The sequence below is a fragment of the Herpailurus yagouaroundi genome, unplaced genomic scaffold (assembly GCF_014898765.1).
Source record: "Herpailurus yagouaroundi ecotype Mexico unplaced genomic scaffold, PumYag 28, whole genome shotgun sequence".
NCBI lineage: Eukaryota > Metazoa > Chordata > Mammalia > Carnivora > Felidae > Herpailurus > Herpailurus yagouaroundi.
In genome coordinates this window covers 123,453,740-123,466,300 of record NW_024412376.1, presented here as the reverse complement: position 1 = coordinate 123,466,300, position 12,561 = coordinate 123,453,740, and the positions used below count along the sequence as shown (strand labels likewise).

The following is a 12,561-nucleotide window of genomic DNA, read 5'->3' as shown; positions in this document are numbered from 1 at the left end:
ACACACACACACACACACACACACACACACACACACACACACACACACAGGAATATTACTCGGCCATCAAAAAGAATGAAATCTTGCCATTTGCAACAACATGGATGGAGCTAGAGTGTATTATGCTAAGTGAAATAAGTCAGAGAAAGACAAATACCTTATGATTTCACTCATATGTGGAATTTAGGGAATAAAACAGATGAATATATGGGAAGGGGAAAAAAGGAGAGGGAAGCAAACCATAAAAGACTCTTAACAATAAAGAACAAAGTGAGGGTTGATGGAAGGAAGTGGATGGGAGATGGGCTAAATGGGTGACGGGTATTAAGGAGGGCACTTTTGATGTGCACGGGGTGTCACATGTAAGTGATGAATCACTGAATTCTACTCCTGAAACCTGTATTACACTATATGTTAACTAATTAGAATTTAAATAAAAAATTTGTGGGAGGGGGAGAAGGCCAGTCACTAATGTTAGAGAATTTATACCTTTTACCTGGTACTATGGTAGGCACTGAAGTTATGGTGAGTAAAACCAGATACCTACTATGTCCTTCACAGAGCTTACATTTTAATGGTAAAGATGTACTTTAAACACATAATCATATTAATAACTTTATAAGCTCATTTATAGTGTTAGTGAAGAAAAGATACAAGAAGGTTTCATAATGGTCTGAGAATACATACAGGGAGATCTAAATTAGATTGGAGGGGCACGTGGATGGCCTAGTCAGTTGAGACTCTGACTGACTCTTCATTTCAGCTGAGGTCATGATCCCAGGGTTGTGGGATTAAGCCCCATGTTGGCCTCCATGCTGAGCGTAGAGCCTGCTTAAGATTCTCTCTCTTTCTCCCTCTGCACCTCTCCCCTGCTAATACTGTCTCTCTCTCTAAAATAAAAATAATAATATAAATAAATAAAAAATTTTAGATTGGAGAATCAGAAGATTCCTTAGAGAAAGTCAACGTTAAGCTGAGACCAAGACAGTAATAAAAAATCTTTTTTTTTAATGTCCCAACTTTCTCTGTAACCAGACCCCCAGCTCCTACCCCAACCCAGATCTTCACCTGAGCTTTGGGGGAGAAGCTGGATGAGCAGCAACACTTTTGCCAAGCCCAGAGCTCAGAGAGATATGCAGAGTGAGCCCCTCACTTCTGGGCTTTTGCCCTAGCCCGCTGAATTTTGTTGGCCGTGGCCCCATCTGTGGCTCTAGTGCAGTGGGACAATACAAGGCTCAGCTCTGCTTCGTTCTAGTGCTCAATGACCACATCTGCAGAACTGTCAATCTTTATTCACAGAGTTCTCCTTTTTTAAAATCTATGTAAACTACCTCCTTTCTGTAAGATATTTTTATGTAGATATGGTTAGGTTACAGAGTTTCTCTTATACTTATCTAAGCCTTAATTAAGCCCTCAAACCCTAATCTGCTTTTGTCCTGTAAAATGTCTTATCTTTTAAGTGTCCAGATGGTTAATCTCATTATGCCTTGATTTTGCTTGTTTAACCAAAAGGATAACTTATTTCCAAGTGGCAGGTTAGGGGTACTTACAGATACCAAGTCTACATTGGACATGGTTATGTGCACGGTAGATAGTGAGTGACATAGATCAGAATGCTCTCCAGTGTACCTGATTATCAGATTATCCCTACGTGGGGCTTCTGCAATTAGTACCTAAATGCTAAGATATCTTAGATTCCAGGTCGACATTTATCACCTTTATTTTCCACAATAGTGAAGATAGTGGGTCTTTTGCATTGGACTAGAATAATAGGCATAATCCTGTTTTAGAAATGTTAGAAGTAGTTGCTTATTTGGTGAACATCCTTAATGTATACTCCTCGGTAGAAATATTTATATTTATCTCATTGCAAAAATAGACCTCACATAGGTTGGGGCTGGGACAGGTGGGGCGGTTGGTGTGGCTGGGAAATTGATCTTAGATTCAGTAAAAAAAAAAAACAAACAAACAAACAAAGAAGACACTGGGGAATGTGCTAGGCTGTAATAGTTAACATGCAGTGGGTAATAGGCACACGCATACCCTCCTAGTCCCTCCCCTGGAGTGGGTTGTAAACTAGTGGTTGCCAACAGTTAGTTAGCATGCATAATCACCTGGAGGGCTTGATGAGCCATAGTTACTGGGCCCTGTGCCCACAGTTTCTGATTCAGTCTGTCTGGGGTGGGCCCACAGAACTTGCATATCTAACAAGTTCCTAGTTACTACTATTATAAACAACTCCAGGAGAAGGACAGTTGAAGCATCTGATGGGATCTGATCAAGTGGTATCATTGGCAGTGGAGTCCCTTCCTAGGCATTTGAAGGCCAGGAGATTTGCCCCAATACTGCCTGCACTCTCATCTTCTGTTCTCATTTTAGATAAAAAATTGTGTTCTTTTATCTGTTAGCATTATCCAGTCACTGTCATTACCAGCATCCTGTGACAACCATATGGTGATAATTATAACAAGTGATAACTTCTGTTTTTAAATTATGTTTCAGGGTGATTACAACTCAGAAGTTCATCTGATCACAAGAGAAAGAGATGAACTTCAGCGGATGCTGGAAAGATTTGAAAGACATATGGAGGATATACAGTCCAATGTTAAATTGTTGACAGCAGAAAGAGATAAACTAAGTGTCTTATATAATGAAGTAAGAAATTGATTAAGCCAACAGATTCTATAGAATAGCTTAAGGGAACCAGTGTAAATCTTTTAAATTACTGTAATATATGGACCTTGTGATATTTCTTCATAATTAGAATTATCTATTATTATCATCCTGTTCCTAAAGCAGAGATTTCTGTTATTCTTTCATATTTATTCTCCTTCTCTAGTCTATGTGTCAGGTCTGTTAGATAGTCTCTTCTAAAATTACCTAGAACAGGTCTTAGCCTGATTCTGAGCCAAGTTTATCCTTGGGATTCAGACATGTTAATAGTCTGTCAAACAGTGGATAACACCCATGATTTGGATATATTTGTTCCATATCAATTTCCCATGAAATTCCACTGCCACTTTGAGAGAGGGAGAAGGGCATGTAAGTTAAAAGGTCAAGTTGAAAAAGCTGTTTTTACTTCTGAAGCTTTTTTAGAATCTGCAGTTGCAAATTGATTGATTTCTGGGCTTTCCATGTGGCTTGGATTTCAGCTTGGGTCTGCTTACTTAATTACTAATTGTCCACCTGCTGTCTGGTTTCCAAAACTCTGTAGCTTGCATTTCCCCTTAATCTCTTTGTCTTTTTGTTTTTTTTTTTTTTATTGTTGTTACTATTTTAATACCTTTTACTCATTTTGTTTAGATTTGGCAAGAGAGCAAAGTAGCATGTGTTTAGTTTGCCTTTGTTTTTTTTTTTTTTTTTTTTTTTTTTTTACATGGGAGCATATCCAAAGCATTTTTTATTTATATCTTTTAATTCTTTAAGGCTCAGGAACAGTTACGTGCCCTAAGACAAGAATCCACCCAAACCACAGCCTCCCATAATATTATTAGTCTCATGGAAAAAGAAAAAGAACTTGCATTATCTGACTTAAGAAGGATTATGGCAGAAAAAGAAGCTTTAAAAGAAAAGTTAAAAGTAAGTAATAAGATCGACTTATTTTTGAAATTTATGGAGAAAAAGGAGGTCTTTATAGATGTTTTCCTGTAAAGTGATTATTTATTTAGGGGGTTGGCAAACAATGACACATGAACCAAATCCAGACCATTGTATTTTTGTATGACCATGTGCTAAGAATGGTTTTTACATTTTTAAGTCCTATAAAAAGAGTATTTCATGACACACAAAAACTATGAAATTCAAATTTCATCATTGGTCAACGTTAGTGGAATACCACGCTCATTCATTTACCATAGTATTCTGTGTGGTTTCTATTGTGCTGCAGTGGCAGAGATGAGTATTTGCAACAGAAACTGGCCCACAAAGCCTAAAATATTTATTATCTGGTTCTTTATAGAAAATTACTGACCTCTGATCTCAATAGGAAGTTCCTCAGGTAGAGGGACATTATCTTTTTGTTGTTGTTAAAACAGCTTTATTGAGATAGTCACATGCCATTCAGTTTACCCATTTAAAGTGTAAAATTCAGTGGTTTTGTATATTCACAGGCTTGTTAAGCCTATCACCACAGTCCATTTTAGAGCATTTTCTTTTTTTTTTTTTTTTTTAATTTTTTTTTTCAACGTTTATTTATTTTTGGGACAGAGAGAGACAGAGCATGAACAGGCAAGGGGCAGAGAGAGAGGGAGACACAGAATCGGAAACAGGCTCCAGGCTCTGAGCCATCAGCCCAGAGCCCGACGCGGGGCTCGAACTCACGGACCGCGAGATCGCGACCTGGTTGAAGTCGGACGCTCAACCGACTGCGCCACCCAGGCGCCCCATTTTAGAGCATTTTCGAAAAGAAACTGTAAACCCCTTAGCAGCCATTCTCCATTTCCCCCCAGCCTCTTTGGGCCTAGGTAACCACTAAGCTACTTTCTGTCCCTGTGGATTTGCCTACTCTGAACATTTCATATAAATTGAATCATTCAGTATGTGGTTTTTATCTTCTGGTTTCTCTCACTTTGCATAATGTTTTCAAGTTCATTCATGTAGCATATATATGTTTTAATACTTTATTCCTTTGGGGTGCCTGGGTGGCGCAGTCGGTTAAGCGTCCGACTTCAGCCAGATCACGATCTCGCGGTCCTGAGTTCGAGCTCCGCGTCAGGCTCTGGGCTGATGGCTCAGAGCCTGGAGCCTGTTTCTGATTCTGTGTCTCCCTCTCTCTCTGCCCCTCCCCCGTTCGTGCTCTGTCTCTCTCTGTCCCAAAAATAAATAAAAAATAAACGTTGAAAAAAAATTTAAAAAAAAATACTTTATTCCTTTTTATTGTGGAATAATATTCCATTGTATGGATAGACAGACAACATTTTAATTTACATTTGTGTGGTTTCTACTTTTTGGCTATTATGAATGATGATGCTGTGAACATCCATGTACAGCTTTTTGTTTATATGGGTTTTCATTTAATCTTGAGTATATACCTAGGTTCATATGATAACCATAACCATTTGAGCAACTGCCAGGCTGTTTTCCAAAGCAACTGTAACATTTATATTCCCACCAGCACTGTATAAGAGTTCTAATTTCTCCACATCCTCACCAACACATGTTATTATCTGTCTTCTTTATTATCATCATGCTGGTGGGTATGAAGTAGTATCCATTGTGGTCTTGATTTGCATTTCCTTGATAGCTAATAATTTCAGGCATCTTTTCATGTGCTTATTTAGCCATTTGTATATCATCTTTGAAGAAATGTCTATTCAGATGCTTTGTCCATTTTTACATTGGATTATTATCTTATTGTTATTGAACTATAAGAGTATTTTATATACTTTTAGTACAAGCCCCTTATCAGATACATGATTTGCGAATACTCTGCCCCATTCTGTGGGTTGCCTTTTCATTTTCTAATTTTTTTAAAAATTTTTTTAAATGTTTTATTTATTTTTGAGACAGGGAGAGACAGAGCATGAACAGGGGAGGGTCAGAGAGAGGGAGACACAGAATCTGAAACAGGCTCCAGGCTCTGAGCTGTCAGCACAGAGCCCAACGCGGGGCTCAAACGCACAGACCGTGAGATCATGACCTGAGCCGAAGTTGGCTGCTTAACCAGCTGAGCCACCCAGGCACCCCTCATTTTCTAAATGGTGTGCTCTAAATGGCTTTAAAGCCATTTAAAGCACAAGAGTTTTTAATTTTGATGAAGTCCATTTTATGTATTTTCTCTTTTGTTGTTTGTGCTTTTGGTGTCCTGTTGAGGCACAGTATTTTATGTTTTCTTTTATAATCTCCAAAAAATATGTTAATGTACACAAAGCACTTAATAGAGTTTAGAACATTGTAAGAACTCAACATAGCTATTACTTTTACTATTATGGATTGTGTGGTTTACTTTCAATAGGTATTATTGAATTAATGCTTAGAAATCGTAGCTAAAGTTAGGAATAAGGACATTAAAGCATTATAAAGGTAGTCCTTATTGCATACATTTTCAGTTAAAATTTTACCCCAACACAATACTTTTAATTGGGATCTTTTGGAATACTGCCTTCCAGAATGTGCTTTCTTATAAAAATAAGTGTTAAAACTACCAAATGGAAAACTTCTGTGCAATATGGCAACTTTTAGCACAAGCTGCTGATTTATTCTTTTCCATATTTGTTGAAAGGACCAAGGAATGTAAAAACAGGATTTAAAAATGCAGTAGTACTAAAAGCTCAGAAAAAAATGATATTCATATTACCAGAATCTTTCTAGATTGTAGGAGGCAGGATTTATGAGCTTACAGTAGGTCTTTTACTTAAAACTAATCATCTCAATCCATAAGTTTCCTCTTGTAATTTCCTCTTATTCTGCTACCCACCCAGATGTCAAACCAGGCATCATCACTGACTCCTCTCTCCCTTAAAGCTCTTCTTGTCCTTCAATCAATCACCAAGTTCTATTTGTGCTACCTCTTAAATAATATTTAACATTTATTAAGCCCTTTTCATGTGGGGAGCTCTGTTCTAAGTGCTTTTTCCATGCGCTTAGTAAATCTTCACAATTGCCTTTTCAGATAGGTAATGCTTACAGATGTGGTCTCTGAGTTACAGTGAGTTTAAATAATTTGTCCAAGATCACCTAACTATGAAGTCACATGGAGTCTGGCTCCTGAGCTCACGTTAGTTTCTCTTCAATATGTCTACTTCTTTCCATTACTCCTCTGCCATCCTGTTCTGGCCATTATTCTTTCTCAACTATAGTTGTGTATTAGCAGCCTCTCAAATCTATATTTTACACTGAAGTTAGAGTCATCTTTCAGAGGTATAAATCCGATCACATCACTTCCTATTTAAATCTGTTAACTGTTTTCAAAGACTTCAGTGATTGGCTCTTGCCTACTTCAAGGTCTAGCCTTCTTTTCCCCAAACTTATCTCCCCATTTCCCACCCCTCACTTTCTTGACTCCAAGCTTAATGGACTTTTTCTTGCCCCCAGTTTTCTATATAGGCTATTGAAAAATTGTTCATCTCTTTGAGTACCCTCACCTGGCAAATTCCCATTCATCCTTTAGAGCCAGGTTAAACATCATTTCCTCACATAGGAAGCGAACTCTAGGCTCTAGATTCCCTTTCAATATGTTGCCATAAAGTTCCTTTTTCTAGCAGAATATTCATGGTTTTATATAGTGTCTTGTTTAAGGTTTGTCTTTTCTACTAGTCTTTAGTAACTATGATGTCAGAGGCTTTATCCATTTTACTCACTATGCATTCCTAATACCTTGCTTGGTGCTTGGTATATAGTGTGTACTCAATACTGGTTGAATGATTTAATAAACAAAAAATGAATACAGTGCAGTGACCCTTCCAACCAGATATGTAATCCAAACATCGGGTGTCTATTTGTTTTTAATGAATAACGTGGATAGAAGTATGAATCTACACTAGAAAAATTCTCAGAGAACACCAACTTGTATCACTTGTTCTACACTTAGTATCAGCAATAATTGGATAAGGTAACATAACTATAGAAATAGCACTTGTTTACACTGTTGACCATCCCATTGTTGAAATTCTGATCTCTTGCTTGGCCCTGTAGTATTCTGTTCCTTTGTCTTTGTGATTTCTTCTTTGCACTCTCTTCCTCTGATATCTCTCATTAGGGCACACTCCTGATCTTACTTAACCTTCTCGGTTTTTCCCTTTATAGTTGTGCTAATGGATTGGATTGATCTAGATAAATTGTTAAAAACAAATCCATACCATTCTGTGTCTTTTGTTACAATTACATATGGAGGTAGAATATAAAAAACAAGAAACTCCTGTCACTTTTTTTTTTCAACCAAAAGCATTATTGTAAAATGTCTAATGATTTTCTTTCTAAAACATTTCCATGTTATAAAAAGACAAACAATAATACTGTAGACTTGTTTACTCTGGTAATTTTATTATCTGATATGAATGAACATCTTCTATAAAAATTTTTTTCAGAATCTCCAGGAAATGAGTATTTTTGAAAAATCAAAATTAGAGAAAACTATCGAACATTTGACACGTGTTAATCATCAGGTAATTTATCAAACTGGATTTGGGGTATATTGTGTTGTATGAATAACTATTTCAATTATAGTTTTAATATACTATACTATAGGTACCCCTTACTGTATGTTTTTAAAATTACAAAGTAGTGGGGTGCCTGGGTGGCTCAATCAGTTAAGCGTCCGACTTTGGCTTGGGTCATGATCTCACAGTTGGTGAGTTCGAGCCCCACATCGGGCTCTGTGCTATCAGTGCAGAGCCCACTTCGGATCCTGTGTCTCCCTCTCTCTCTCTCTCTCTCTCTCCCCAGTGTGCACTTGCATGCACTCTCAAATAAACATTAAAATAAAAGATAATATTACAAAATAGTGTTCTAGAGATGCTGTGTAACAGTTATTTGGAATGTGTACTCTGAAGGCTGACTATTTGGGTTCATATCCATCTCTGTTACCTATTACCTGTAGGTAAGCTACTCAAATTTTCCATCCCTCAGTATCTTTATTTGTAAAATGGGAGTGATGCTAGTACTTAATTCTTAAGTTTTTGTGAAGATTAAATGAGTTAATATATGTCAAGAACTTAGAAGAGTCGCTGGCATTTGTAAGCATTCAGTAAGTATTAGTTATTGTTGTTTTATTCTTTTTAAAAACTCATTGTACAGACATGGAGGAAAAAATGAAATTTGTTTTCATTCCTTATTGCTTTCTCTATATGTAGAATTTTTTTTAAAATTTTTTTTTCAATGTTTATTTATTTTTGGGACAGAGAGAGACAGAGCATGAACGGGGGAGGGGCAGAGAGAGAGGGAGACACAGAATCGGAAACAGGCTCCAGGCTCTGAGCCATCAGCCCAGAGCCTGGCGCAGGGCTCGAACTCACGGGCCGCGAGATTGTGACCTGGCTGAAGTCGGACACTTAACCAACTGCGCCACCCAGGCGCCCCAATATATGTAGAATATTTTTAACAAATTGATACATGTGTTCTGACAGTCTTTTTTCTCTTGGTATTTCATTTTGGCTGATTTCCTTTACTGTGTCTTCACTGTTTTTATTTACCATGTCTACTAATTTGATTATCTGTTTTTATCAACTTTGTGTCAGTTGGGTTTTGTTTTTTTCATCTCATCATGGGTTATATTTTCCTGATTCTTTGCATTCCTGGTTACTTTAGATGTCAGATATTGTGAATTTCACCTTCTTGGTTGGTGGATTCCTATAAATATTTTTTAGGTTTGTTCTGGGATATAGTTTAGTCGATGAAAGTAGCTTGAGACTTTTCAGTTTTGCTTTTAGCAAAACTGGGACCAGAGTAGCATTTAGTCCTGGACTAATTTTGTTCCACCACTGGGACAAAACCATTTTGAGTACACTATGTATTGCCCCATGAATTATGAGGTTTTCAAATGACTCAGGGGAATAGGAATTACTCCATCCCTGTATGAGCCCTGAGTATTATTCCCTTTAACTTTTTGACGGTTTTATTCTCTGGCTTTCTCTTGAGTAGCTTCCTCTGTGTTGAGCTCTGCACTCGAGTGGTACCTTTAAAAGATCTCTGGAACTTTTAGTCTGTGTAGCTCTCCAGTATCTGCTCTGCAACCCTAACTGCTTTGGCTTTCCTTGACTCTCAGTCTTGTCTTCTGAACTTAGGGGAGACCACCAGCCTTCACCTGAGTTCCTATCCCTGTGCCACAGCCTGGATTTTCTTGAAGCAGTAAGCTCATAGGGCTCATCTCATTTGTTTCTTGTCCCTCATGTCACCGTCCATCATTGCCTGATGTTCAGTGTCTGGAAAACCATTGTTTCATGTATCTTGTCCCAATTTTTAATTATTTCAGGTGAAAGGGTACCTGGCATTTCAGCTTGCCCAGGAGCTGATAGTGAGAATTAATGAACTGAAAAATAGATCTAAAGTACTAGAAGTCATTGGAAAGAGATTGGGATATAGAAAATGTAAAATAAGTTAAAGTCTTAGAGAATAAAGTGAGAAAGTCTCATGTATTTTGTCAAAACTGTAGGATAATGTAATAGAATGAGAGATAGGTAGTATTTGAAAAGATAATGATTGATAATTTTCTAGGTATTTTAAAAACACAGGAATCCTCGGATTCCAAATGGACAGTGAATGCTAGGAGTATGACAAATCCCAAAGAAGATAAATAAAAAGAAAATCCATACCATTTTAATAGAGATGAGCAATATAAGATACTTATGTATGAATTTGGAGGACCTTTATAAAAAATATTATACAACCTTATTGAAAGACATTAAAGAAGACCTAAATAAGTGGAGAAATATATCAGGTTTATAAAAAAGGTGACAGACATCATGTTTATAAAAAAGAATGTAAATTCTCCTCAAATTGATCTATAGAATTGATGTAATTCCATCTGAAATCCCAAGAAGGTGGTGTGTGTGTGTGTGTGTGTGTGAAAATCAACAATAGATTTTATTATCTTTTTTGATGTTTTATTTATTTTTGAGAGAGAGGGAGACAGAGTACGAGAGGGGAGGGGCAGAGAGAGAGGGAGACAGACTCCATGAAGCAGGCTTCAGGCTCTGAGTTGTCAGCATAGAGCCTGACACAGGGCTTGAACCATGAACCACGAGATCATGACCTGAGCCGAAGTCAGATGCTTAACCAACTGAGCCACCCAGGTGCCCCTCGACAATAGATTTTAAATTTTACGTGGAAACAGAGCTAAGAATCACAAAGAAATTTTAAAGAAGACCATGGTGGGACGTAACCTACTAGGTATGAAGGCTTTAGAGTCAGTAGTTAATCTAATCTAGTGGTAGATCACAAGGATTAAAAGAGAATGATAAAATCCAGTAGATAGTAAACCCAGAGATATATGAAAAACTTGATATATCAAGGACTCAGATCAATGGGAAAAGAAAGGATTATTTGGTAATTGTTTCTGGGATACTTGGCTATTCACATTATATGTGTATTAAAAAGGAATTAGAGGGCGTCTGGGTGGCTCAATCAGTTAAGTGTCGACTCTGGGTTTCAGCTCAGGTCGTAATCTCACGGTTTGTGGGATCAAGCCCCGCTTGGGGCGTGCTGACAATGCAGAGCCTGCTTGGGATTCTCTCTTCCTCTCTCTCTCCCCTCCCCCGCTCACATGCATGTGCTCTCTCTCAAAAATAAACTTTAAAAAAAGAAAAAAAGGAATTCATCCTACCTCAAATATACTATATGCAAAAATCAGTTCAAGTTGACTTGAAATTTAGAATGTTCAAGAAATAGCTACGAGTTTTCAAAGAAAATACAGGAGAAAATCTTTTTGACCTTGGGGAAATAATAATAACAGCAGTGACTTATATAGCATTTACTCTATGTTAGGTACTTTGTTAACATTATATGTAATTTTAATTTTGATAATAACCATAGGAAGTAAATGCTAATATTATCCTTATTTCATAAAGAAACTGAGGCCGGGGAGATTTGCCTAACATCACACAACCAGGAAGTGTCTGCTGCCAAAATGTATGCTCCTAAATACAAATGAAAGAAAACAGATAAACAGGGCCACATTGACAAGAACTTCTTTGTTCACCAAATAGCCATAAATTGAAAAGACAAGCCACTGAGAGAATGTGCTGTACATTTCACCTAAAAAAAACAGAAGACGTAAATTGACACTTTATGGCAGAAGAAATTACAAATGGTTAATAAACATAAAAGGGGTTCTATCTCTGTAATAGCAGAAATACAAATTAAAACCATAGTAAAAACATTTCACATCTATCAGAAAATTATATCACATCAGAAATTAACAAGTTATAACATTATTTAACAAGTATGTGTAGTGTCAGAGAGTGCAAACTGGTACCCCTTTGGAGGATATTTTGGCATTATCTAGCAAAGGCATATTCTGTGATCCAGCAAGTCCATTTCTAGACATGAACCTTGCTTGGAGGTCAGCAAACTATGGCCCCCAGAACAATTGTGGCCTCTAGTCTGTCTGTAATAAAGTTTTTGTTAGGACACAGCCATGTTCATTGTTACATATTGCCTGTGGCTGTTTTTGTATTACAACAGAGTAATGGCAGCAGACCATAGACCATAGACCTAGACCAGACCATAGACCATAATAGAGCCTAAAATAATTAACTCCCTGGTAGAAAATGAAAAACAATCTTGATGTCAGTTTTGAGGAAAATAGATAAATGGGAGTAGTATTTCACACAGTGAAGTATTACAAAGCAGTGAAAATGAATGAATAATAACTACAAACATCAGTGTGCACGAATCTTACACATACAATGTCAAAGAACATGCAGTATGATTTTATCTACTTATGTAGAGTTCAAAAATATATAAACCTTAGGGCTCCTGGGTGGCTCAGTTGGTTACTCATCCAACTTCTGCTCAGGTCATGATCTCACAGTTCATGAGTTCTAGCCCCACATCGGGCTCACTGCTATCAGTGTGAAGCCTACTTGGGATTCTCTGTCTCCCTCTCTCTCTGTCCCTCCCCCCCCC

General features: G+C 37.3%; 1 protein-coding gene across 3 annotated transcripts in view; it reads left to right on the top strand.

The window, feature by feature from the left end:
• Window positions 1–12,561, top strand: part of CEP135 (centrosomal protein 135) — an 85,295-nt gene that overhangs the window by 44,703 nt on the left and 28,031 nt on the right. For all 3 annotated transcript variants that reach the window (XM_040483028.1, XM_040483046.1, XM_040483038.1), the window contains 3 exons: window positions 2,503–2,655; window positions 3,427–3,579; window positions 8,025–8,102. In XM_040483028.1, the coding sequence (XP_040338962.1) occupies window positions 2,503–2,655; window positions 3,427–3,579; window positions 8,025–8,102 (384 nt within the window). The remainder of the gene's footprint in view (window positions 1–2,502; window positions 2,656–3,426; window positions 3,580–8,024; window positions 8,103–12,561) is intronic.